General features: G+C 38.4%; 2 protein-coding genes across 6 annotated transcripts; one reads left to right on the top strand and one right to left on the bottom strand.

Moving 5' to 3' along the window:
* Positions 1 to 1385: 1385 nt before the first annotated feature.
* On the bottom strand, positions 1386 to 10233 carry btr33 (bloodthirsty-related gene family, member 33). 2 transcript variants are annotated; one of them, XM_037533846.1, is made up of 7 exons: positions 10166 to 10233; positions 8287 to 8967; positions 6772 to 6867; positions 6330 to 6563; positions 5890 to 6037; positions 4415 to 4441; positions 1386 to 2075 (listed from the first exon to the last, which is right to left on the bottom strand). In XM_037533846.1, exons 2-7 carry the CDS (start codon positions 8854 to 8856, stop codon positions 1501 to 1503), a joined length of 1650 nt encoding a protein of 549 aa, XP_037389743.1. In that variant the 5' UTR covers positions 8857 to 8967; positions 10166 to 10233; the 3' UTR covers positions 1386 to 1500. The 2 variants fall into 2 exon arrangements, with proteins under 2 accessions (XP_037389743.1, XP_017551615.2); XM_017696126.2 differs by having other exon boundaries at positions 8287 to 8870; positions 10166 to 10228.
* syt5b (synaptotagmin Vb) lies at positions 8809 to 23024 on the top strand. Of its 4 annotated transcripts, none has more exons than XM_017696129.2 (9): positions 8809 to 8911; positions 14517 to 14675; positions 16300 to 16481; positions 16673 to 16774; positions 16985 to 17152; positions 18244 to 18411; positions 21025 to 21142; positions 21256 to 21389; positions 22164 to 23024. In XM_017696129.2, exons 2-9 carry the CDS (start codon positions 14522 to 14524, stop codon positions 22371 to 22373), a joined length of 1236 nt encoding a protein of 411 aa, XP_017551618.1. In that variant the 5' UTR covers positions 8809 to 8911; positions 14517 to 14521; the 3' UTR covers positions 22374 to 23024. The 4 variants fall into 4 exon arrangements, with proteins under 4 accessions (XP_017551618.1, XP_037389744.1, XP_017551617.1 ...); XM_037533847.1 differs by having other exon boundaries at positions 8894 to 8911; positions 14514 to 14675; XM_017696128.2 differs by lacking the exon at positions 8809 to 8911 and adding an exon at positions 12210 to 12410 and having other exon boundaries at positions 22164 to 23023.
* The last annotated feature ends 4753 nt before the right edge of the window (positions 23025 to 27777 follow it).

Below are 27777 nucleotides of genomic sequence, written 5' to 3'. Positions count from 1 at the left end.
ATTGTTTTTTGCAAATATTCACTTATTTTGAATTTGATTCCTGTAACAAAGAAGTTGGGACAGGGGCATGTTTACCACTGTGTTACATCACCTTTCCTTTTAACAACACTCAATAAGCGTTTGGGAACTGAGGACACTAATTGTTGAAGCTTTGTAGGTGGAATTCTTTACCATTCTTGCTTGATGTACAACTTCAGTTGCTCAACAGTCCAATTGTCGTATTTTGCGCTTCATAATGCACCACACATTTCCAATGGGAGACAGGTCTGGACTGCAGGTAGGCCAGTCTAGTACCCGAATCTATTTTACTACAAAGCCACGCTGTTGTAACATATGCAGAATGTGGTTTGGCATTGTCTTGCTGAAATAAGCAGGAAAAGACATTGCTTGGATGGCAGAATATGTTGCTCCAAAACCTGTACGTACCTTTCAGTATTAATGGTGCCTTCACAGATGTGCAAGTTACCCATGCCATGAGCACTAACACACCCCCACACCATCAGAGATGCTGGCTTTTGAACTTTGTGCTGATAACAATCTGGACAGTCCTTTTCCTCTTTGGCCCGGAGGACACGATGTCCATGATTTCCAAAAACATTTTGAAATGTGGACTCGTCAGACCACAGGACATTTTCCACTTTGCGTCAGTCCATATCAGATGAGCTCGGGCCCAGAGAAGCCGGTGGAGTTTCTGGGTGTTGTTGATATATGGCTTTCGCTTTGCATGGCAGAGTTTTAACTTGCACTTGTAGATGGAGCGACGAACTGTGTTCACTGACAATGGTTTTCTGAAGTGTTCCTGAGCCCGTGTGGGAATATCCGTTACAGAATGATGTCGGTTTTTAATGCAGTGCCGCCTGAGGGATCGAAGGTCACGGGCATTCAATGTTGGTTTTCTGCCTTGCCGCTTACTTGCAGAGATTTCTCCAGATTCTCTGAATCTTTTGATGATATTATGGTCTGTAGATGATGAAATCCCTAAATTCTTTGCAATTGCATGGTGAGAAACATTGTTCTTAAACTGTTGGACTATTTGCTCAAGCAGTTGTTCACAAAGTGGTGAACCTTACATCCATCCTTTATTGTGAATGACTGAGCCTTTCAGGGATGCTCCCTTTATACCCAATCATGACACTCACCTGTTAACCTGTTCACCTGTGGAATGTTCAAAGAGGTATTTTTTGATTATTCCTCAACTTTCCCAGTCTTTTGTTGCCCCTGTCCCAACTTCTTTGGAACGTGTTGCAGGCATCAAATTAAAAAAAAAATGAGTGAATATTTGCAAAAAACAATAAAATGTATCCATTTAAACATTAAATATCTTGTCTTTGTAGTGCATTCAATTGAATATAGGTTGAAAAGGATTTGCAAATCATCGTATTCTGTTTTTATTTATGTTTTGCACAATGTCCCAACTTCATTGGAATTGGGGTTGTGTGATCAGATCAGTTCACTTGATTTTTTTTTGTCTGATTAATTCACACATTAACAAATTAGACTTCATATTGTTACACTATCGTAAGACTTATTGGCCTGATGTCTAACAGTTCGTATAATAAGAGGAGCTCTATTATTTCCTGAGTCATTCACATCAGGGTTGAAGAAGGCCAGAAGACCCTCAGTAAAGCGCTGCCCAGTAAATGAAAAGATATGAACTTTTGATACTGGGTCATAGAATGACACTTGTCCATCCTCATAACTCACAAATATGGCAATTCTTTGTGGCTGAATGCGCAGAGAAAGCAGCACTGATTCACCATCACATGCTCTGTATTCTCTTCCCCTCCTCAGGCAGATTGCCCAGTAGCCATCGTTTGGGCTCAGCATGACAAGGCCCTTTCTGTTGACTGACTGCCTGGCCACGCCAAGATCCCAAGCCGTCTTATTGGCCACTTCCACCTCCCAGTAGCTCCTCCCTCTGGACATGGGTTCTCGTGCAAGTACGCATGGCGCTGTGTCAAACCGTCTGGGATCATCTGGAACCTTCTGCTCCACATTCCCATCCTTCACGCACTTCCCGTCTGCAGATACCTCCAGCCAAGGGTTTGCTGTGATGGGGTCAAGGGTCAAATCCACTGCAAGGTTGGAAAAGGGTTGAAAGTTACACTCTGGGATAGCCTACAGTACAATTCTTGTGTTTGTTTAGCAAAACTGGAAAGGAATGTAATAACTTACTTGAGAAAGCAAGGAAAGGAAATACAGGACTTTAATTGGGATACCTATCGTGAGGCTAAGTCTAGAAGAATTTTGTAAAGATGGTGGTAATGCTTATCTGTAGCACAGAGCAATAAATGTGACTTTTTTTCCCTGATGAGTATTAAATACATACCACGTCTGAAAAAAAAATAACACATAGACACACTTAAACTGAAGAAAAACAACATCAAATCAAATAACAACATAAACACACCATTTAGTAGGGAGCAGGACTACAAAGCAGCAGACTATACATACAGCACCCCCAAAGTCCCTCTCTCTGAACAGGGTATTTGACAACAGAGAGTATAAATTTTTTTAAATCCCATTGAATGTTCTCTCAATATAGGACTTATATCATTTGGCTAAACAGAGAGATAGAGCTGGAAAGGATGTACAGCAGGTTAGGCTGATAAAGGATAGAGAGGGAAATGTACTAGTGAGTGAACAGAGAGTGATGAGTAGATGGAAGAAGTACTTTGAAGAACTAATGAATGAGAGAGAAAGGAGGACAACGGGGGGAGAGATAGTGGATCAGGAAGTGCAGAGAATTAGTAAAGTGGAAGTGAGGGCAGCTTTAAAAAGAATGAAGAATGGAAAGGCAGTTGGTCCAGATGACATACCTGTGGAGGTATGGAGATGTTTAGAAGAGAAGGCAGTGGACTTTTTAACCAGGTTGTTTAACAAAATCCTGGAGAGTGAGAGGATGCCTGATGAGGGGTGAAGCAGTGTACTGGTCCCCATTTTTAAGAACAAGGGTGATGTGCAGAGCTGCAGTAACTACAGAGGTATAAAGTTGATTAGCCACACCATGAAGGTATGGGAAAGAGTTGTTGAAGCAAGGCTAAGGCAAGAGGTTCAGATCAGTGAGCAGCAGTTTGGTTTCATGTCATGAAAGAGTACCACAGATGCAATTTTTGCGTTGAGTGTTGGTAGAGAAGTACAGAGAAGGTCAGAAGGAGCTACATTGTGTCTTTGTGGATCTAGAGAAGGCAGGTGTAGCTGAAAAGTATGTTAGGGTGGTGCAGGACATGTATGAGGATAGTGAGACAGAGGTGAGGTGTGCAGTTTATTTGCATTTTGCACAGTGCTCCAACTTTTTTGGAAATGAGGCCAAAAAAGTATATCACACATATATATATATATACTCACACATCGTCATTTCCAAAAACGTTGTAGCACTGTGCAAAATGCAAAATGCAAATATATATATATATATATATATATATATATATATATATATATATATATATCCATCCATCCATCCATCCATTCATTTTCTAAGCCGCTTCTCCGTCAGGGTCGCGGGGGGGTGCTGGAGCCTATCCCAGTCTTCGGGCGGAAGGCAGGATACACCCTGGACAGGTCGCCAGTCCATCACAGGGCTATACATATATATATATATATATATATATATATATATATATATATATATAAATATATATATATATTTTTTTTTCTTGTTGTTTCTCGTTTCTCTAAGTGACAATAAGCTAACACTATCACATCATCCCCTACAAAGAACACACTTCTGCACACTTTAATGCTCAGTTAGTGGCTATTTGCTGAACTTAACATATTAGGGGGAAAAAAAACAAAATGTGCCTAGTACATATTTTATATTATATGTTTTATTTGTTTTAACATGGTCAACAAATGCATAGAAAGTTTGCTGGAAAAAGTCAGATTGAAGTTTCTTGAAGTTCTTTGTAGAGGATGTGTTCATTTATTCTCATTTGGGAAATCAACAAAACATATAATGTGGCCGGGGTCCTGCTTCTAACTACCTATAAGCTAACAGTCTAATCTTACAGCTTACAGTCATTTTACAGTCTAATCTCAAAAAATGACATCTTCAAATGACTGTAGACACTTCTAATAAGGGAATTCAGCTATGGTGCACAAGGGGTATAAAGGTCCCAAACACTGTAATGGAACAGAGGAACTGCATTCTCTGGATTGATGGATCAACACTGAAAACCTTTGAGATGAGCTGAAGTGGTGTTTGTGATCCAGAATGAATTGTCCAACTTCAGTGTCTGACCCACTAATGTTCTTGTAACTAAATGCAATCAAATTCTCACAGCATAATTGCAGTCCCAGTGTAAACCCTTCCCAGGAGAACAGAGGCTGCAAAACTGAGCTCTCTACAAATACCCTTGATTTTAGAAGAAACACTGCATGAACAAACTTTCAGACATATAGTGTATAAAAGTACCTTCATATTGGGATATTGCTTCAAGTTCTGTGAAAGAAAGAGAAAATTTAGTTCAGCTTAGACTTGCACAGGCTTACGCTACTTTTTTATTTAATTGTACAAAAAAAAGCCTGTAAATCAAACATAATTGAGTGCCATCCATTTGATTTATGTAACCAAAGAAAGTGCAATTATGTACCACAGAATGATTTTAAAATGATATAGAACCAGGGGTGGGCAATATGACTTGGCCAGTTTAACTGTATAATTGTTTGATAAAACTTTTTTGCCGCCCAGCAACACAAACGTTGTGTGACTGGCCAGTGCATGCAAGCTATAGCAGTCTGAAACTGACCCCAATTTGTTCAAATGTAAATGTCTGAAATAGCGTGTTAAAACACATTATATTTAGAAATATATTTAGAAAAGAGGCCAAACAAAGACATTCATATTGGTCCAACAGTGAAACAAAAGGGTTAAAATGGAAAGCTTAGCAAAGTAAAAATACACTCACTGGCCACTTTATTAGGTACACCTTGCTAGAAAAAGACAAGAAGGCATTTTCATCCACACAACTGCCGCACACTGGATATTTTCTCTTTTTCTGACCATTCTCTGTAAACTCTGGAGATGGTTTTGCGTGAAAATCCCAGTAGATCAGCAGTTTCTGAAATACTCAGACCAGCCCATCTGGCACCAACAACCATGCCATGTTCAAAGTCATTAAAATCACCTTTCTTCCCCATTCTGATGCTCGGTTTGCACTTCAGCAAGTTGTATTGGCCACCTCTACATGCCTAAATGCATTGAGTTGTGGCCATGTGATTGACTGATTAGCTATTTGTGTTAACAAGCAATTGAACAGGTGTACCTAATAAAGTAGCTGGTGAGTGTATGTGCGCAGCATTCATTCATGGGCTGGAGGTTAGGGAACCAGCCCTATGACTAGAAGGTCACTGGTTCAATCCCCTTGGCTGACAGCCCATGACTGAAGTGCCCTTGAGCAAGGCCCCTAACCCCCAATTGCTCCCTGGGTGCTGTGGATAGGACTGCCCACCGCTCCAGGCAAGTGTGTTCACTGTCCCCTAGTATGTGTGTTCACTAGTGTGCATGTATGTGGGTGTTTCACTGCACGGATGGGTTAAATGTGGAGGTCTAATTCCACAGTGTGCAAAATGCAGTTGGCAAAATGCTTCTAGATTAAAACTGAGCGTATTCATATTGCTTCATGCCTGAGGCACCTGCCTAACGATATACTTTCTTGCCACAAGCATCACTCAGCAGTGCAGTTTCATCTTAAACACTGTTTTGTTGGGTTTATAAGAGTTATGTCAGCCATTTGTATTCATATTTTGTTTATTTTGGGGACCGCAGTTTTCACAGTATCCATGGTATGACAAAAATCTTATCATGTGAGAGCATCATACCAGTATGCACTTTTATATCAGTACAGCGCCTGCCCCTATATAGAACTAAATGCACAATGCTATACTGACCTCTAGCAGTGATTTTATGCATCTGAATCCCCAGTAGCTCTTCTGTGTGAGCCACAGCTTCCCTCAGCAGGCCCAAGCATTGTGTGGTGCTCACTCTTGTCCTTCTCCAATCTTTAGTGTAAGGAACTGGACTAAGAGACGGAAAAATCTGTAGAACAACATCACAGAGAAATATTATAATATTAATATAAAGTTATAATGTCAAATATTGTTTTTTCTATTTGTTTATTTCTTTGAACAGTTTAGCTCACTAAATTTACTCATTTTCAGTAGGAAAGATAAAGATTAAATTTTTAACATAGACTTTTAGCATTTTTCCCACCCATTGTTATCAAGAGTACTTATAATTCTGATGGAATAATTCTGACAATCTCAGTCTCCTTCAGTGGACAAGTGACAAAGAAAAAAAAAAACAATGAATCATTATAGGGGGCACTAACCTGTAGGAGATGAAGGTTGTCCTCAGACTGAACGAGCTGTTCCAGTTCTGAGTTCTTAACCTTTAGTTTAGCGACTTCTATCTCTAGCTCTTTGATGAGCTCTTCAGCCTGTCTCTCTGCTGCTTTCTGCTTCTCCTCCATCATCTTTACCAGCTCAGCCTGGCCTCTCTCAATGCAGTGCACCAAAACAGTGAAGACCTCTATACTGTCTGCAATCTCTCTTTCTGTGTTTTCCTAAAGGAAGGAGAAGAAATGTTTCTTAACTACATAACACTGTCATAAGTAAAGCAGTTTATAAGATCTTAAATGTAAGGTTATGTCATCATGTGTCATGTTCAGCAGCATAGATTAATTCAGAATTATTTTGAGATTAGCTATAGTTTTACAAATTAATATAAATGCTAATAAAACTATGCTGGCAGAAGAGATTCCAGGTACTTACTTTGCTCATTTGTATAGATTTTTTTATTTCATTGGCCTTCTTCAGTCTCTGCTCAATCATTTGCTTAATATCATATTGGGATTTCAATATCTTGGTCTAAAAAAAGAGAAGACAGGAGGCAGAGAGGAATGACTATACCATAATATCATTACAGATGTTATAATACAGGGTTACCAATCTTGTCCTTGAAGGGCTGATGTGGGTGCAGGTTTTCATTCCAGTTAAGCAGAAACACAACTGATTAGTTGTATAAAGTGTCACACTGACACCCCACCACACATATTTGTAGTTTGGAAGACATTCATGTAACATAGTGTAGCTTATTCACTCTTACAGCAGCTGACTATTAATGAAGGAGCCTGCAAGCATGCTGGGTTCTTTGGCCTGGTTCTAGTTGTTAAGCTGAAGTGTATCAGGCTTGATAAAATGTTATATATGATATTGATATGATATTGGGCTCTAATACACATATAGCTGTTTGCTGTTTGAAAGTACTATGAGAAGACTCCATATGTTTCAACGGAGCCCTGGCTGAAAAGATAAGGCTCTATGTGTGTCGACGAAGCCTGAGCTCGGGGCTCTGGGGTCCCAGGAGAGATATGGGCCCCTCGCTTTAGAATAAGCTGAGGCCATAATAACAAACTAGATGTAAGCCATACCATAAGATGTTTTCACATGTTAATGTATGGATTTTGCGTTATGTGTGTGCGTAAATTTTGTTTAAAAAGCTTGGACTTGGAAGAGATTCCACATTGGCTTCTGGGTCTCTGGAACAAGGGCTTTAAGCGCTATCTTTAATTTGAAATAAAGTTGTTCATGTTTAAATTCAGATAGTGTCTACAGAGCTTTCGTCATCCCACCTACACAACTGAGAATAAACAACAAAGCAAAAGTTCAAAACCAGGTTCTTACATAGGTTATATTTGTACTGTTTTGGGAAACTTTCTTCATATACATGGTGATGCATGATCCCATCTATTGATATGTTCAGTGGTCCATGCCAGCACAATAATGATCAGCTAGCTATGGGTGAAGTCACTCATTGGAAGCCAGGAGTTTATTTTAGCTCCAGAACTTCCTCATCCATGTCCCCTGACAAACATGACAATTTAATATTGCTAAGTGAATTAAAATGATATTTTTATTAAATTTAGTTTACTTATGTTTTTCTATGTCCATTGTGGTATGCATGTTGGTGTTATCAAATTAGCTCAGTCTGGGAAAGAATGAAAATGCATGAAAAGAACCACAGTTGCCAAACGTTACATAACAGCAACAGAGAAAGACAAATAGAAACAGAAAATGTTTAGATCCCAATGCAAAAATTATATGCCACACAAAGTTTCTATGTATTGAGGTGATTAAATGACGGATGCTTTCTGCAGCTGTAAAATAGTGTGAGATTACAAAAAAAATGTCTTTTTTACCAGTGTTTTGTAAACCTTATCTAACCTTCTTTTTAAAAATACATGCTTGGCATTTGACACATACTGGTATAATATGCATGTCCCTTACCTTCCTCTCTGCACACTCTCTCTCCACAGGTACAGCATGGTGTGATTGGTGTTCTGTATCCGTGCACAACACACACACACATGTCTGGTCATATCTACAGAAGAGCTCCAAAGGCCTTTCATGCTTCTTGCACATCCTTTCCTCCAGATGGTGCCATGGCTGCACCAATGTGTGCTTGGTGAAGCGTGTCGCATGAGACGCCACGTGCTGCTCACAATATGACACCAAACATATCAAGCAGGATTTCACAGCACGTAAAGGTTTCCTTGCAGGGCACAGGTCACACACAGCCACTTGGGAACCATGGTGCTCCGTTGTTGTTTTCCCTTTTTGCTCCCGTATCTGCCTGGCCATCTCATCAGCAAAGGAGTTCTCCCGGAGCTCTGGCGGTGCTTGGAAAACTACCAAGCATTTTGGGCAGTGAGGGGAGCCGGTTGTCACCCATTGAGTTTGGATGCAGGAGAGGCAGAACGTATGCCCACAAGGGAGAGAGACAGGCTGGGTAAAAACATTCAGACACACCGTGCACTGGAACAAATCCTCGGACAAAAGAGAACCCGATGAGGACATGGCAACGGGCAAATCTAAAGACAGGTGGAAATCTTTAGATCCCAAGGCAAAAATGGTGAGCCACACAAAGTCTCTAAGTTTAAGATGGTGGATGGTGGATGCTTTCTGCAGCTGTAAAGTAGGGTGAAATTACACAACAAAAAACAGAGCCACTTGTTGATATTGACCAGGGAATTTTTTTTTCAGTAACTGCATGAAAAAATGTACATTTTTATTTTATTTTTTTATTTTTCAAATCAACAGAAAATGTGTTTTATGATCATACACATATTGCTATATGCTTACAATTTACTGCTGAATGCCAAAATCTTAGACGCTCTTTGTATTATTTTATTTAAAAAATTAAGAATAGGTCGACTTTCAGTATAACAAAAAATTATGAGTTCAGGTTCTTCTTTTATAAGGATTTCAAATTATATTAGCCATCTATTTGACTTGAAAGAAGACAGTTACAGCTCTCTCGCGCCTTTTGAATGCAGCTTATGAAATATGAAAGTTATGAAGAATATGACACACAGGTTGTCTCAAGGAGTTGAAGAGGTTAATTGTTAATCTCTTTATCTTTTGGTATATGTTAAATGAAGTTCTGATCATGTTTTGGGTTACATTTGTGTAGAAATTTACAAAATGATAAAGGGTTTACAAACCATACTGCTGAATGGGATATTTTAGCCAATGTTTTTTTACAACCATGCAATAATAGCTATCAAAAACACAATTTGTGGGTGGAGCATGGATAGGTCAGTTAACTTATGACTCTTGTGGACATAAAATTTGCCTGGAGCTCTGAATGTGAACCTGACATGACAAAAGCTTGCAGATTAAGCCTGACATGACAAAAGCTTACAGATTAAGCCTGACATGACAAAAGTTTATGACCAGTATATGAGTTGGTAACATCATGACTTCAGCTGAGAATTTATTGGTACAAAAATCCCACTGATATGTTACCAATATTTAGCGACTTATATTTTCTTATCAGAGGTGTTCTAAAGAAAAGATATTCAGACAATATTTTTGATGGACCATGATGGTCTTGGGATTGAGAAAAACTTGCCCTGCAGGCCTGGTAAGTAATCCAGCCATAATTCTAGTTCAGTTATTTAACCTACCTACCTTATCTTAACTTGTAAAACCTGGAAGAGGACAAAGTTCAGCAGGAGATGGTATGCAGTACACACAGCATACCCATGATGGTATTCCAACATATAATCACTTTTATTTGGTGTGTGTACATTCCCAGTGCATTACACTGTTACCACACTTACCAAAAACCTGTGGTTATCATAAAAGAGATGAGAATTCTTACCTGAGAATGGCAGTTTGTAGGAGTCAACAAGTGTCCAGGATCAGCATGCTGCTGATATCACGTTTCACTCCTGAATGGCTGTTAAGCTAAGCTCTTCCTTCTCTGATGGGCAAGTCCAATCTCCCACACTTATTTTAACCCTTTCCTCTCAGCTAAAAAAGAACATAAGACACAGGATATGATATGATATGATATGATATAGTGTGGCATTATTTATGTTTTATGCTTTGAGAAACACATTTAAAAAAATATAAATCATTCTACAAGACTGATGCCCAATGGACACTGAATTTGAACTCAATGAAACTAAAAAGAAATAATGGTTTTATGTAATGTATACTTTCAATTACATAGTCCTCTTCAGGACTTTCAGATTTTCCTGTGTCACATAGAATAATACATGAACTTTCTGTAAAAAACATATACATCTATAAAAATTTCTTGAAAACATATTTGTCTGTTTTGTGTGATGTGGTGGACATTATGCTTGACAGACCCTACCAGACCCTCTTGAATAAAAGTAAAATTTGGCTCCTGTGAGGGCTTAAACAATGCCATTTCCTCTTTGATACTTAATGTGACAGTACATTATAAGTATAGTGGAGTAGTTTGGAAAAGCAAAACAGATATCTTTCTAAAATTAATGTTTTTATTTTAATGTTATATATTTTATGTTAATGTGGAAACACATTGCAAAAACTTACATGTTAAGTTTATTTAGTAAAATGTGAGAATGAACTTCAATAGCTGCTTATATGGACATGATGCTAATCCTAAAAGAATCAATATAAAACATATACTTCTTAAATAGTTTTAAAGACATTGTTTGCCCTGCGATGGACTGGCGACCTGTCCAGGGTGTATCCTGCCTTCCTCCCGATGACCGCTGGGATAGGCTCCAGCACCCCCTGCAACCCTGAGGGAGAAGCGGCTTAGAAAATGGATGGATGGATGGATGTTTCATAGTTTTTAGATACATTTTGGGCTACAATGTAGTCCTTGAAATCCATTAATGATAGATATGGGTGTTGTAATACAAAGCAGTCCCTTCAAAAAGCTTTTTTTTTTCTATTTTTACCATTCTCAACATGACATATGAACACTCATAAGATAAGTGTAGGTTCCGTCGTGATTTTCGGTAGTTAATAAAATGGCTATAATTGTGTTGTAGACATTGTGATCCCTGGTTCCTATCACCACCAATGTAAAGAAGTCTGTACAGTTTCTCTACAGTGAATCTTTTCACATCAAACCACTCTGGTAAACAGTGATTTTAAGGTCCAATTGTGTATGTTACATGAGTTTTTCCTAGTGGAAAAGTAGATATTTGTACCTTTTCATAACCAAATGTTTTAAATCAGAACAATAAAATAAAAAGCCTGGAGGCAAGACAGGGTGTGTGGAGTCAGCACAGCTTAGAAAATATAATTTCAATAGATTCTGGTACAATTATGTTCCCTGACTAAAGGTACTGGGATGTACCCCTGAGGGTACCACCACAGTGACAAGAGGGGTACTGCCCCAGTGACAGTGTCGTGCCTTTTTTTTCTGACAGTGTACTGTGTTTTACCAATAGCATACTGTTACTCTATTAATTGCTCATTGATGGGGGGAACGGCGAGTGTAATCCGTGAACTGGTGATCAAACAGATTAACAGGGACAAAGTTCATTCACAGAGAAGCGCGTCCCAGATGGAACAATAATGTCGGAAGCAATGTTTTATGTCCTGCGGATTAGTAGCTAAGAGGTGGGGGTCGTCGAAGCTCTTGCATATGAAAGAAACATCAGCGCACTTGATGTTTAATGAGCAGCCGATTTAACGGGAGAGTAAAAAACAAAAGGCCAGAGTCTGAGGAAAACAAAGTCCGAAGACTTGCCTCGACGACACGTACATTTATGGATAAATATTCTATAGAGCAGCAGATGTGCTTGGGGAGGGAGAAAGAGAGAGATTAGAGCAGCAAGCTGCGCTTTGGTGATTTGACAGCGCTTTAGCTTAAAGAGATGCGGGGGGAAGGGGTGGGGGGAAGGGGTGGGGGGATGCCCAGGATAACATTCTTCATAATATAGAACGAGGGAGGCTGCGAAATGATTGTTTGCCTTAGGGCTTGTGGGAATATAACGGCGTATAGTTTTAGCTGAAGCGAGATCGAGTGCTCAAGCAGTTAACTTTGCGAATGAGAAAGATAGGCTACCTGATGCACATTTAGCGCAGGAATCCGAGGGAGACGAGTTTATTTTCTGGTAAGGCTGATTGTTTACTTTCAGCTTGTGTCGTATTATATAATATAAGAGGGTTTAGCGGGGATTCTGTGGTCACACTAGCGGCACTGGCATGTTTGTTTTGTGAATTTAGTTAAAGCCTGGGTGAAATGCGACGAAGGAAACACATAATCTAACAGAACGTATTTCTTTCAGTAAGTGGGAAACCTGCACGTCTCTAACCTGTTGCTGCAGGGTGAGCATGGACGCTTTCGCTTATGATTGGTCTCGGTTTCTGGCTGCAGATGCTCTTAATGCTCCAGTACCCTTGTAGGATTCTATAAATTACACCAATAACAACGTGTTTGCTTAATCAGTACGTTGTTGATACATCTAAATTATACACACGCTCGAGTTAAACTAACGTTATGAAGCTGCTTGTTTGTATGACACACTATCATTTCGTACACTATTGGCTACAGCAAGGCTGTAGCAGTTATCATTATCATTACGTTACTAAATGTGAGTGCTTGACCTAATTAATATTTATTACTAGCTCCCAGTTTTCTTAAAGTGTTACCTGCTTGCGTGTCAATGTACAAGTTCTGTCTGCGGCACCTAAGATAGGCAGCTGATTAAGAAGTCATTTGTGAATTGCCTCCTCCAGCACCAAAACACAGCCCAGATGGTGACAGACTGTGTTTGTTGGTACTGAGAAGAAGTCTGTGTTTGGTGGTCAGAGATGAGCAGGGATCAGGCATACAGGCTAGCAGGTTTTCTGTAATCAGAGCACAACTAGTTAATCTGAACTAGGCACTGTGAACAGCTCTACTGAAGATAAAGCAATAATACTATTTCTATAGGCAAAACCAACAACTGAACGAAGACATGCATGTCACACAACAGTTAAGAGCTTAATATGCAACGTATCAGTCAAACAATTATGAAGTAGTTCTGTAGTAACACAGAACATTTGCAGTGTTCCCTGCAAAACTGGGCTGTTGCTTTAGTGGTATCTGTCCTTATTGGTGGCAGAGATTTTCTGGCCACTTGGGCCACGAAAATGACAGGGAGAGAGAGAGGGGTCTGGGCAAGGAGTGGTGTCCAGTGTTTATTTAAGCACTAGCTCTGAGCTTCTGGATTAATTTTGATTGTAATCTTGTTATGTGTTAGAGAGAGAAAGGGAGAGCGAGAGGGGGAAAGATAGTGGGTCCCTGGGTGGGATGAAAGTGGAAGAGAGAGAAATACTAAGGATTAGGGTCAGCCATGTTAGGCATCTAGCATCACACGCACAAGTATGCATGCACATGTACATACAAACACACAACTAACTCAGCCATATTAAACCAGATCACAGCTTAAAGAGACAAAGAAGCACATCTGGATAGTATCACATTGAGACAATGTTTTTAAAATCTGGTTCAGTTCAGACTGGTTCAGGTAATTTATTAGCTTTCATGTCTGCAGGATGTTAATGTATAATCACCTGAATAAATATAGTGTTGCCAGAGACTGTGATTGTTTTCAAATTGATTGTCTGTAGTAGTGACTAATTTTTCAAAGTCCTTTTATAGGTGCTATATGTTGTATGTCTTATAATGGTCAAAGGTAGGTAGTAACTAATTACATGACCTTCTTAACATATAATCAAAAAATTAGATAGATTTGAACGTTCCTGAGTATTTTCAAATCATAATGTATTCATAATCATAATGCTGTTTTTACTCAGTTGTTTAACACCATTTACACCTGAGTGAGTTTTTACACCTGAAACTTTTGTACTTATAGTTGTTTTTTGATATGCTATTTTTGTACTTTTGCACATTTTGTACTTTTTCTTGTGTCATTAGTTCACTACTTGAGTATGGGTTGACTTTTACTTCACCCACCTATGATTATTGCAGTAGCACACCATATAATATTCTAGGTTGGAGATTTCTAAATTATAATCTCTATTATCTATGTAAACTTGGTGACCTCTGATTTGTGCATATCCTGTAATAAGACACTTTGTTCTGCATGCAATATGCAGAGCATACTGTACCTGTATACACTGTGTATACTGTACCTGAGACTGTTGTGATTGTTCTGCTGTGTTTCTGTGTGTTGATTGTTGCAATTCTGATGTGTTTGTGGTTGTGGTAGCAGCTGCCATGAGACTCACTCGACGCACTGCTGAACCAGCTGAGAAAGAACCAGAACCAGAAATAAAACATGAACACCATCCTGCTCCCCCAGCTCCTCCCACACATCACAACTATGACAACATGAAGAGCAAATTCATGAATGAACTGGAGCACCTACCGCGTAAGTAATCACACCAGTGTTTGTCAAGAACTGACCAAAGTCTCAGAATAAAATACCACTGAAGCTACATTAAGCTACATGCATTAAAGCTGCATTAAGGCTTAACCTTATATATTCTAGAAGAGGACAAACTTATAGCAGTCTTTTCATCAACAAGGACTGAAATATGCATATTTATGACCACATTTTGCTAGTTTGTCTTTCACACTGTATACTAATATAATATGCAATTAAGGTCTATGCTTTTGTTAGTCCAGAAAAGAAGTTTGGCTGTGGACACTGTGCCATTCAATAAATCATTATTGTACTAAATAGTGTGTATAGACATAACAGATTTAGATATTGATCAAGGAACCAAAATAAGAAAGTATTATCTGTCCTGCTACATTTACACCTCTGACTTCTATGCTGGAGACTGGGATTCAATCCCCACCTGGACAAGCACCCTACACTGTACCAATAAGAGTCCTTTGGCAAGACTCCTAACACTACCTTCACCTACCTATGTAAAAAAATATATATATCAAATTGTAAGTCGCTCTGGATAAGAGTATCTGCCAAGTGCTGTTAATGTAAATGCTACATTTATTAGGAACATATGAGCATTAACTGTGAATTTCACTCCAGTAGTGAGTGAGTGATAGAGAGAGAAGGGGGTTATCCAGACTCTAATCTTTAAAGCTACGCTGAGAGCTTCCAATCCTCTTTACTGCATCACAGTTATCAAAGGAGGTAAATACTGTTGTAAACACTTGGTGAGAATATGTACTCTATGAGTGGGTGTGTACCAAGCTCATGCATGTACACTTACAGCATCTTCTACAAGCTTGCTAAGGAGACAGATTCTTCATTGATTCTGCATTGATTCCACAATGAAACCTCTCTATATTTCATCCGCCTCTATGTAAGCTTCATTTTATCATCTTCTCTTAAATACAATTTGAAATGTCTCCATCTCACATACAGCCTTTCTCTCCAAATAGCTGCTGTACTGCAACCCTTTAGGAATTAGAGTCTTAGAAATTAAAAGTATTAACGGGTTTTCCAGTTGCATAGTCATGGACTCAAGTAGGTAATTATTGGGACTTTTTTGACTAAAATATTTCTCATTCCAAACCATGGAACTAGACCACATTGTTTATGTTAAGTTTATGATTAGTTCTACCATGTATGGATGGATTGATTCAATTAACTTAAAGAAAGAATACTAGCAGTTGGGAAAGAAACTGAGGTTGTCTCTGTCAGAAATAGGCCACAAAAGTTTTTTTCTGTTATTAACTAAACCTATAGATTGAACTGGGTTCAGTTTCTCTGATTAGATCATTGTACTCTTTCGTTTCTTTATCTCTGCACATCTTTTGGCCATGAGAGCAGCTATTAATGACAAGAGGATATGGAGTATTCAAAAAGTGTCCAGTCATATCGGTAAAAGAATGGTGATGCAAATTAACAATTTAATGGTAATTTCATAATAAACATCTTAATCCTTACAAACTCCTGCTTTGATAGCAGACTAAACACAGGAACAGTAATGCTGCCGGCCTAGTCACAATCAAAGAGAGCTGTCCTTGCTATCATCTTTTACCTGTTGCCATGGAGACTGACCTGCACTCTGTCTGTGTAGTTCCCATGTGGGCAGTGGGGGCTATTGTGGTGGTGGTCCTGGCCCTTGTGGCCTGCTTTGTGTTCTGCTTCTTCAAGAAGTGTTTTGGCAAGAAAAAGAAGTCCAAGAAAGCCAGGGAGAGAAAGGGAGCAGCACGTCGCAGGAAAGCAGGAGAGGAGGGAGAGGTAGAAGGAGGACCAAAGGTGAGAAAGAAGTGGAAAACTTGAAGCTCTGTTCTATTTCTGAAAAGAATAAATGTTAATACAGATACATACTGTATCTGTAGCTGAGAACTGATCAATAAAAAGCCTAGCATTTTGCTTTGCATTAGCAATTGCATGTTTCATGTTTAACTCACTCTTCTTTGCTCAATAACTTTTTTTTCATTGTTCAGCAAGAAGAGGGAGAGAAAAAAGAGGGAGAGGAGCAGAAAGAAGAGCATGAACACCTGGGAAAGCTGGAGTTTTCTTTAGACTACAATTTCACTGAATCTCAGGTATTGTTGTCCAGTAAAACTGTCTATGTTAAAAAAAATTTGGCCTGGCTGAGTATTAGGTAAACACAGGGATTAAAATCTGACATTTTTCTGATAACATATCTTATGAGCAGATAATTAGTAATTAGTGAGTGAAAAGATGAACAGTTAACATAGATATGAAATAAAAATACAAATAAAATAAAAAGCTGAGTTTTTTTTCCATTCCAGCTGATAGTTGGGATACTGCAGGCTCAGGATTTAGCTGCTATGGACATTGGTGGCACCTCTGACCCATACGTGAAGGTCTACTTGCTTCCAGACAAGAAGAAGAAGTTTGAGACCAAAGTCCAGCGCAAAAACCTGTGCCCTGTGTTCAATGAGACCTTCATCTTTAAGGTCTCTCTTTTACTACTGGCCTTGTTTGACTGTGTGTGTGTGTGTGTGTGTGGGTGTGTGTGTGTGTGTGTGTATGTGTGTGTGTCTGAGTGGGTGGGTGGGTGATTTTGCATTTATATGGTTCTTGGTTAGAAAAAAAAAATCATTAAGATATTACCTTTATATTATGTAGATGTAATTTTTTAAACATCTTGTTTATAAAAATGGTTCTTTACATAACTATCCATTGAAAGGTTGTCAGGGAACCAAAAGTGGCTCCTCTATGGTATCAATTCAGAGAACCCTTTGCCACCTTCATTTTAAGAGTTGACCTGATGAGTTCAGTTCAAAATGCACAGTGCTAGAATTGAGAAGTTCATTAGAATTATTTCTACATTTCCAGAGAAAGGTCAAGTCTCCAGTGGTATATCTTCAGTACCTTTAGTTAGAGAACATAATTGTACCATATTTCTTTGCATTTTTCCTGCTCAAAAAAAAGATTCTAAAACAGTATAAATATGCAACATTCCCCTGGGAAAGTGAATGTAATGAACCATTAAAACTCCTTTAAGATACACTATCGAGTCTTAAGCATGTATGTACATCTCTACATGTTGTACCTTTAGTGCAATTATTAATCCTTGTGAGGTTTAACTGTAAAATATTTGTGCTTATAAATAAATAAAAATATCAATAAATTTATCCCAATGTATCAATTTTATCAACAACTTGTGTCATCCCAGACCAAGAAATTACTGCTTCAGTGCCATTTTTATAATTTATAATTTGTGCAGATCTTTCAGTATGGTTTAGTTTCCTACCTATTTATTTAGAAATTTTATCAACTTAGAGCAATTTTGAAATCAATTGGATTGTTACTTTTAGCTTTTGACATTGAACATCACATCATCTTAATGAATTATTGGAAGTTTACTGTAACCGTTGGAAATATTTACACTGTCATTCTTTCCTCTTTCTCTCACACCCAACCCCCCCCCCCCCCCCCCCCCCCCACCCACCCCACACACACGCACACGCACACACACGCACACACACGCACACACACTTTCTCTCTCTCTCTTTCTCCGTATATGTCTTTCACTCTCTTTCAGATCCCATATGCTGAGTTGGGTGGTAAAACCCTAGTTCTTCAGGTCTTTGACTTTGACCGTTTTGGTAAACATGATGTGATTGGCCAGATAAAGATTCCTATGAATAGTGTGGATCTTGGACAGCCAATGCACCAATGGAGGGACCTAGAAAATGCAGAGAAAGAAGAGGTACAATCATACCTTTGTACAATCATACCATAGTCTTTGGCACAGAAAAAAGTGATACATTGATTTTATTATGTATATGTATTTTCAAGTCAGCTAAGAAAAAGTGGGATAACCAGGGAGATGAAGGAAGTAGGCAGGAGTACTGTGAGGCTAGTTGCATAGCAAAAAGAATGGTGGCAAAGGCAAAGGCTCAGGCCTATGATGAGCTGTATGAGAGGCTGGACAGTAAAGAAGGAGTAAAGGACTTGTATCATTTGGCTAAACAGAGAGATAGAGCTGGAAAGGATGTACAGCAGGTTAGGCTGATAAAGGATAGAGAGGGAAATGTACTAGTGAGTGAACAGAGAGTGTTGAGTAGAGGGAAGGAGTACTTTGAAGAACTAATGAATGAGGAAAACGAGAGAGAGAGGAGGACAACGAGGGGAGAGATAGTGGATCAGGAAGTGCAGAGAATTAGTAAGGTGGAAGTGAGGGCAGCCTTAAAACGGATGAAGAACAGAAAGGCAGTTGGTCCAGATGACATACCTGTGGAGGTTTGGAGATGTTTAGGAGAGAAGGCAGTGGACTTTTTAACCAGGTTGTTTAACAAAATCCTGGAGAGTGAGAGGATGCCTGATGAGTGGAGAAGCAGTGTATTGGTCCGCATTTTTAAGAACAAGGGTGATGTGCAGAGCTGCAGAAACTACAGAGGTATAAAGTTGATGAGCCACACCATGAAGGTATGGGAAAGAGTTGTTGAAGCAAGGCTAAGGCGAGAGGTTCAGATCAGTGAGCAGCAGTTTGGTTTCATGCCCAGAAAGAGTACCACAGATGCAATTTTTGCGTTGAGAGTGTTGGTAGAGAAGTACAGAGAAGGTCAGAGGGAGCTACATTGTGTCTTTGTGGATCTAGAGAAGGCATATGATAGGGTGCCAAGAGAGGAACTGTGGTACTGTATGAGGAAGTCAGGTGTAGCTGAAAAGTATGTTAGGGTGGTGCAGGACATGTATGAGGATAGTGAGACAGTGGTGAGGTGTGCAGTTGGAGTGACAAATGGTTTCAAGGTGAAGGTAGGGTTACATCAGGGATCAGCTTTGAGCCCCTTCTTGTTTGCAATGGTGATGGACAGGTTGACAGATGAGGTCAGGCAGGAGGCTCCATGGACCATGATGTTTGCAGATGACATTGTAATCTGTGGTGAGAGTAGAGAGCAGGTGGAAGAGAATCTGGAGAGGTGGAGGTTTGCACTGGAGAAGAGAGGAAGGAAGGTCAGTAGAGATAAGATGGAATACATGTGTGTGAATGAGAGGGAGGCAGGTGGAAAGGTGAAGATGCAAAGAGTAGAGGTCATAAAGGTGGATAACTTCAAATATCTAGGGTCAACCATCCAGAGCAATGGACAGTGTAGAAAAGAGGTGAAGAAGGGGGTGCAGGCAGGATGGAGTGGGAGGAGACGGGTGTCAGGGCTGATGTGTTACAGAAGGATAGCAGCAAGAGTGAAAGGGAAGGTTTACAAGACAGTAGTGCGTCCTGCTATGATGTATGGTTTGGAGACTGTGGCTCTGTTTGGAGATAAAGCCAGAGAGGCCAGGTTGAGATGGTTTGGACATGTGTTGAGGAGGAATAGTGGATATATTGGGCAAAGAATGTTGGAGATGGAGCTGCCGGGTAGAAGGAGAAGAGGTAGACCTCAGAGAAGGTCTATGGATGTAGTGAAGGTGGACATGGAGATGGTTGGTGTGAAAGTAGAGGAGGCAATGGATAGGGCAAGATGGAGGCAGATGATCCCTAAAGGGAGCAGCCGAAAGAAGAAGATATGTAATTTTCAAGTGAATAAAGTATATTACAGCTACACAGTTTTGTCTTTTAGGTTACTTACCTTTATATTAGCAGTATAAGTTATAAAAGGTAAATTGGTTGAACGTTTTTCAGTGTGTAGAGTTTTCATCATGTTGTATTACCTATATTGTTTAATCCATCTGTTACCTACAAGGTCTCCCAGTCATAAATAGGCAAGGCAATGGTGATTCTCCTTCCAACATTTCAGTGCCAACCTATGAAATATATGCAGGACTCTCATTAAATCTCAGAAGCTTAGATACATTGTGCTTAACCCAAAATATAGGTTTTTATTGCGAGCAGAAAGATACATCACTGTTTTTATCTTTAGTTGCAGTTTATTCATTTATAAATCCTCCTCTTCTAATAGTGTTGGACAAATTAAATTGCACAAGACAGAGAGCAAAGCAGAAACCCGTGCAAACCTTTGGTTATATCCCGTTGCTAAGTAACTAGTGGGCTTGCCACTTACATAGCTAAGTTCTTTATCTTTGTTCTTGATCACAGAGTTTTTGATCTCTATCAGCAACTCTGTAACAACTGATGAAATCTTGTTATATAGACCCTATTATGTAAGATTGCATTGTTAGCTTGAGCCAAAACTATTTTATTAAACAAGAATGTCTAATTGTCTGTAGTGGTATCTATGGAATTGGAGATTTTGTGCTCTTTCACTCTAGGCCTAAATTTAATCCATCGAGATAATGAGTTGAAATGTATTGTCAAATCTCTCTCTCTCTCTCTCTCTCTCTCTCTCTCTCTCTTTCTTTCTTTGTCTGTCTGTCTGTATTTCAGCAAGAGAAGCTGGGTGATATCTGTATCTCTCTGCGTTATGTTCCCACTGCTGGAAAACTAACTGTTAACATTATGGAGGCCAAAAACCTCAAGAAGATGGATGTGGGTGGCTTATCAGGTACCTGTCCTCAGCTTTATCTTATTAGCCTATCAATGTTTTGTATTCTGAAATGAAAAAAAAAAAACTTTTTCTTACAAAAATAACACATCCTGTGATTCTTTATATTTCAGATCCTTTTGTAAAGATTGTGTTACAGCACAATGGCAAGCGACTGAAAAAGAAAAAAACCACGGTTAAGAAAAATACTTTGAACCCATATTTTAATGAGAGCTTCAGCTTCGAGATTCCATTCGAACAGATACAGGTAACATTTTTAAATTATCTAACAACGGAGGAAAATCTCATGAAGGAGATGGAAGTTAGGACAACAGTATGACCTCTTTATCATTGTAGGGTCAAATGTTTCCAAGAGTTAAATGTCCCGAAATTTAACCTGTTCTGTGGTTTTTGGAGCTGTAACCAGCTACCTAAGCTAATGCTATAGGATAAAGACTCAAATTTGAGGGCGTAAAGGCAAGTGACTGGTAGTTACTGGTGTCAAGTAACTGGTGAAACTGGAATCAAACAAGTTTTGTGGTATGACTTCTTGGCCTGTTGGTTGTTGCTCAGTCACTGTCATGCATAGTTTTCCTGGTCCTGATTTAGCAGCACAGTAGATGAAAAAAGAAACTGGTCTCATGAATCCTGGACCACAGAATGACACTATACTACTGCAGGAAACATTTGGCTCTTCAGTGGAAAAGTTGCCTGTGTTCATACAAGACAACAATGAGGTTAATGAAATTAACCATTGAAACCCATTGCATTTGGTTAAGTATAGCTAGTTGGTGAAAGAAGCCTCTTTCCGAGTACTAATGAATTGGAGCGTGAGTTATTGACCCAGAATTTCAAAAACTAAGCATCTCAAATTTGAATTATTGATATCTTTATGTAGTACTTTTTAAGGAAAGGTTTGACAAATAAAATGAAATCCCTGAAAGCTGATTAATGTGTGAAAAATCAATGAACCTTTTGTTATTCAGACTTCTTTAAGCTTCAGATAATAAATTAAATTACTCTGTTTTTTCTCCAAATCCAGAAAGTCCAGCTTCTTATCACTGTTTATGACTATGACAAACTGGGCAGTAATGACCCAATTGGCAAAAGCTTCATTGGCTATGGAGCAACTGGTGTTGGCCTACGTCATTGGTCAGACATGCTGGCAAATCCAAGGCGTCCTGTGGCCCAGTGGCACACCCTCCAGCCTGAGGAAGAAGTGGATGCTGCACTGAAAGCACCCCATCGCTAAATGCAACTATCACCATGTCAGCCAGTGACTTATTACAGTCTCCACTTGGCCCTTGTCCACCCTGACAACCATACATTGTTTTCCCATTATATCCTCCCAGTTGACAGCATGACAGTCAATTTTGTATCCTTGGAGTCCACACAATCAGAAGTGATTAGTTTGGTGTTATCCTGAGCTATAAGGCTATAAATCTCATTTACACTAGACAGTGACACCTGCCAGATAAACAGAACTTCTGTCATCTAATTTTTATCATTCTCTGCTCTTCTCATGGTCATTTTTCTCAGTCAGAACTCTTCTTTACTTTCTTGAATCAGATTGTATATTTTTGTCCTCTCCTGAGGCTGTTTTGTGTTTTGTGAATGTTGCAGTAATGTGTTGGTCACAGTTATGTGTTGTGTTGAAGGTTTAAGACCTTTATACATTCAGAGAGCTGCCTGTTTAGGCTGTTCTATCGATTGAAAATTGAATTCCTTGATTAATAACCGCAGCATGGTTAACTATATGTATACAGTACTTCCTCACAGCTTTTATTGTTTAACCACTAGACAGTGCGATATAATTTTTTTGTTTTTGATATTCCCCAATCTTTATGTTTTAATTTGTATTTGCATGCTGCATGAAAACAAATAAATCAGATATTGTTTATTGTTATTTCTATGGACTTTAAATGACTGAGCTGTGAATGATTTCATTTGTTGAATCTGTATATAATTCACATTTTTATGTGAATTTTACTTCAAAAATTTTTTTCAAAAAATCCATAAATGTGGTACTGTCATAAGATGCCACTTTTGTCACAAGTCACTTAGGACTAGGCTAGATCTGATTTGGTCAAGGGTTGAACTGTGTAGCACATAAAAATTGCAAAATGCCTGTTGCACAACTCACTACAGAGTTTCAGATTACCTCTGATAGTAACATTAGCACAAGAACCGTGTGTTGGGAGATCCCTAAAATGAGTTTCCATGGTTAAGCAACTGCACACAAACCTAGAATCACTTTTTGAAACACCAAGCACCAGATGGAGTGGTGTAAAACATGCTGCCAGTGGACTTTGGAGTATTGTAAACAATTGTAAACATGTTCTTTGTAGTGATTAATCATGTTTCCAAAATCTTGTGGAAAGCTGTCCCAGAAGATGGGGGCTGTTATATGTACACCCAGGTAAGTTATGGCAACAGGAAGCTCTGTGTTAAGAGGACAAGCTGGTGGAGTAGGGAGTGTGATGCTCTCAGTAATGTTCTGTTTGGTCCAGGCATTCATCCTCTGGTTTATCAGTCTGCTTGTTAAAAATAAGGATGAGCCTGTGCTGACCTCAGCAAAAGGACATAACTTTATTTTTGGACACTGAAGACTACAGTTTATGAATGCACAAGACTGTACCACCTTTTGAGTTTGTAGATACTGGTGCTAGCCTAGCAGTGTCCTCCATGGCTAAGTAGGTGAGCCATACTGATAACTAAACTAAACTGCTTAAATTTTTGCTGTTAGTTCACTGTATTAATGTGAAGACAGTGATTTGGAGCAGCACAATCTGTAAACTGACATACTAAGACTGGAAGCCTATTCCATTACATACTCTGAGGTACTCTGCGGGTAGAAACAAGAAAAGACTGACAAAACAGCCTTAATAAGCATTGGAATGCATCAGGCAACCATGCCAGGTCTTAATCCCTTTTGTAGTGGTCTACGTCTACCAGTTGTCTAACAGCAGCAGTATCTGGTAGCTGGCAATAATCCTAAGTATATTTAATTCTTTAAAACTTTACAAAATGTATGAGTGCTAGCTTTGCTGCATTTGTTTACGAGTATTTTCAAGTTCACAAAAAGTCATACATACATACATACATATCTAACAATGCCTTTTGAGGTTTCTTCCAGAGTTGTTGATTGTTGACTGTGATATGTATGATTCATCCAATAATATTGCAAAAATCATGACCGGAAACCAAGGGAAGTGAAATCAGGATGGTGATGTGCGACTGCGGGAGAGAGATTATAGAGAGGAGAAGTACCACTTTGTAAGTCTTCTGGGTTTCTTAAACACTACAGGGCACTCCCGCACAAGTCCAAAATAAATGGGTTAAGATGAAGCAAAATAATAGTTTATAAATGCTTAATAATTTTTAATGTAAAAGAATACATTCATTTCCTGAACACAGAACAGCATAAAACATTTAACATCACTCTTATATATTTAAGAGCTTTTGAAAAGTTTAAAACAGCACCTCAAGTAATGCATGATGTTAGAGAGCACTAACAGCCAATGAGCTGCTCCAACTAATCAGCACTCAGTAGCAATAATGCTAGCGTTGGTCTGGCCAAAACACATTTGCTGTAGTTACATCAATATGATTTTTACAAGTAAAATTCTTTACTTTTTGTGAACAGTATTACTTGCCTTGTTAACATATTTGAGACTAACATTACCTTGGTTACAGAGCATGTTGCTGTTGTTAATTCCTTAAATTTTTTATATTATAATTATGTTTTTAAACTTGTATGGTAATTAAGAGCAATAATGTCCTAATGTTCAGTGATATATTTAGATGGGAAGAGAAGAAATGTTTCAAAATTCAGATCAGATTAATTTTTTAACATTAATTCATGGTGGTTTCAGTAATATCATGGTAACTGAGGGCCTGAGTAATCTTAATGACTTGATGAGATTACACAAAAGGAGAAGGAGCCAAAGGAATTTCTTTTTGGCTTGTATGTGCAAAAATCTGCTATTAAAAAGAAAACATTGTCTTTTTATTATCCACTTATTTATTGCAATTAATTTAGTAAATAAAGCTCCAATAAACTCAAACATGAATAGCATGTCTAGCAGTAAATCTGTGCCCTTTTCTCTGTGTTGTCCCTCCATATAGTTTCCATCATGGTTTGCTCTGTCACATGGGAATGCTCTAATCACTCTGAAAAAGGAGTAAGAATCAATGGTTTCCCCACTGACACGGAGAGGAGAAAAAAAACATTGGCTCAAGTCAGCAGGAGCAATTACTTACCATTATTAAAGATTGCAACAACAAAAAAATGTGACACTGTATTTGCACTTTTCACAAAGGCCACACCATTGGGAAGCTGAATGTTTTGTTAATTAAAAATGAAAAACTAGTAAAGAATTGTAAAACCCAGGGAGTTGTGACTCTGTGACTCAGTGTGCAAAGTGAGGGTGCTGTCTCATTGTAAGGAGTCTTCAGGCTCCATTGAATACCCTTGTGTTTTTTATGCTGAAAGTAAGAGTGAGAGGGAGAAAAAGACAGAGGAAAGCTTGTCCACTCAGCACTACTGACCACAATTATATTACTGTACTATATCAGTATAGAACAGTAGTATAATGGGTAGTATTTAGTTTAATTTGATATTTAGCCTAATATGACTCAATTTATTTTAACTGCTGATCTATTTTAAAGTCAACTTGTTTTTTCTCACTCCTATTTCCTTCAATCCAAAGGTAACAGTCAAAAAAAGTCTACAAACACCCAATCCATGTTTTTGTTTACTATTGAAAGTCTACAATATGCACTTTAAATCCATATCAATATAACAAATGTATTTTATATCAGAGACCTTGACCTTTTTTGGTGATTTAAACAAATCCATGCATTGACTAAGATGTGCTGAGAATTCAGAAACCAGAGTTGGGTATTTCTGTTTTAATGGAGCTAGCATATAAAATAATAAATTGCAATAAACAAAATATAGCATAAAAATATTACTTGAGAAGTAGCATATACACAAACTGGTCCAAAGCCTGTGGATTTGTTGGTTAGCCTAAATGAAGGGATTGGTCATATAAAAACATTATTTGTTTCAATCCAGTGACGTTTAATGAAGCTCTGTGTTTGACCTGATACTTTGAGAGAGTGAAATGGCTGTAGAGAGGTTGCAATTTTCATCCACATTTAGCCCTAAAAATGTCCCACACTGATAACCGAGTCACTAAGATAATGTGATGGAAATCTAATTTCAAATCTCTCTCTCTCTCTCTCTCTCTCTCTCTCTCTCTCTCTTTCTCTCTCATTCTCTTTCTCTGACCTGAACAGCAGTATTAATCTCACATGCACATATAAAGCAAATAAAAGTGGCACACAACTGGAACATTAAAATATCTCTGCGTGTCCCTGTCCGAGCTGCACATGTCATGAATGTGTGCTTTTATCTTGAAATTGGCTTGCTTGAACCAGCTTTAATTCTGTGGAAAAGGTGGAATAGGTAAAAAGAGCTCTTTGCACAAACAATATGCAGTCTCTTTATTTCAGCTCTGTATGTAGTCTGTAGTCACTCATACAAGAGACATGCAGGCAGTAAGAAATGAATTAGCCCGTCTCTGATGAATAACTATTGAAATATTGCCTGTATATGATTTTGTAAACTCTGTAAAATCACAGAAATAAAACAATACTTTACGTGAATAAGATTGCTTTAATTAAACAAATTAGTAGACTGGGTGACATAAGAAGAGAAAGACTCCATAAACATCAGTTGCATAAGCAATAATATATAGAGAAAGTAAAACAAAAGTCTAAAATGTGTAAAGGTAAATATGGAATCTGGCAAAGAATACACAATGTGATTAACAGTTATCAATTCAGTGACATCTGACCAGTGAAAGCAATATAAAAGTAAAGGCAGTTTTCAGATGCTTTCAGAGAAGATTACAAACATTTTGTGGAATGCAGTGGCTCTCAGTCACCTAGGCACACTATGCACTGTACATTGTTGTGTTTGCTGTATGATAACACACCCAATTTAGCTTGTAGAAGGTTCAGTAATTAGTTAAGTAGGGCTAACACAAAACTGTGCAGTGCAAGAATTCTGAGATTGTGTAGTATATTGGCATTGATTCACATTTGAACTATATTTACATTTGCATACAAAGAAGTACAAATATTGTATTCATTGGCATGAGTTTGTTCTTGATTGCTATATAACAGCCTCTGTATGTTTGGCTGATAAAAAAAAAAAAAAAAAAAAAAATATATATATATATATATATATATATATATATATATATATATATATATATAGCACAGAACACACACACACTGTGCTCTTGATCTATAGATGCTGCTGGCATGTTTCTGTAGAAGTCACTCCTATATACACTCCTATATTCGTTCTGACTGTTTCTCGGTTTGCGTTAGCTTGATGTGTCACTACCAGATTTGGCCACTAGGGGGCACTTTGGTTTTGTATAACTACATTAGACAAAGCCATCATTGAATGCCGTTGCACTCTGCAGCAATGGAAAAACTGATGGCTTTCAATTGCTTAAACATTGGTTAATCTTGATTTGATTACCTAGCTTTAGTTTTAGTTTTTCAGCTAAGTGTTGTATGTGATGTATGGTGTCTCTGTCATAGTCCTAAGGGAATAGGCTAAAGAGCATCAAACC

This window comes from Pygocentrus nattereri, chromosome 24 (genome assembly GCF_015220715.1).
Source record: "Pygocentrus nattereri isolate fPygNat1 chromosome 24, fPygNat1.pri, whole genome shotgun sequence".
Taxonomy (NCBI): domain Eukaryota; kingdom Metazoa; phylum Chordata; class Actinopteri; order Characiformes; family Serrasalmidae; genus Pygocentrus; species Pygocentrus nattereri.
Note: the sequence above shows the minus strand (reverse complement) of the source record. Positions and strands in the feature narration are given on the sequence as shown.

What these genes read in the sequence shown, in the direction of transcription:
- btr33 (XM_037533846.1), bottom strand. Translation starts at nt 8,856, where the DNA reads ATGTCCTCATCGGGTTCTCTTTTGTCCGAGGATTTGTTCCAGTGCACG. An exon ending in ACAACCTTCATCTCCTACAG is followed by an intron (nt 6,038 to 6,329) that starts GTTAGTGCCCCC and finishes GTTGTTCTACAG; the next exon opens with ATTTTTCCGTCTCTTAGTCC. An exon ending in GCATAAAATCACTGCTAGAG is followed by an intron (nt 4,442 to 5,889) that starts GTCAGTATAGCA and finishes TTTCTTTCACAG; the next exon opens with AACTTGAAGCAATATCCCAA.
- syt5b (XM_017696129.2), top strand. Translation starts at nt 14,522, where the DNA reads ATGAGACTCACTCGACGCACTGCTGAACCAGCTGAGAAAGAACCAGAA. An exon ending in ACAATTTCACTGAATCTCAG is followed by an intron (nt 16,775 to 16,984) that starts GTATTGTTGTCC and finishes TTTCCATTCCAG; the next exon opens with CTGATAGTTGGGATACTGCA. An exon ending in AAAATGCAGAGAAAGAAGAG is followed by an intron (nt 18,412 to 21,024) that starts GTACAATCATAC and finishes TCTGTATTTCAG; the next exon opens with CAAGAGAAGCTGGGTGATAT.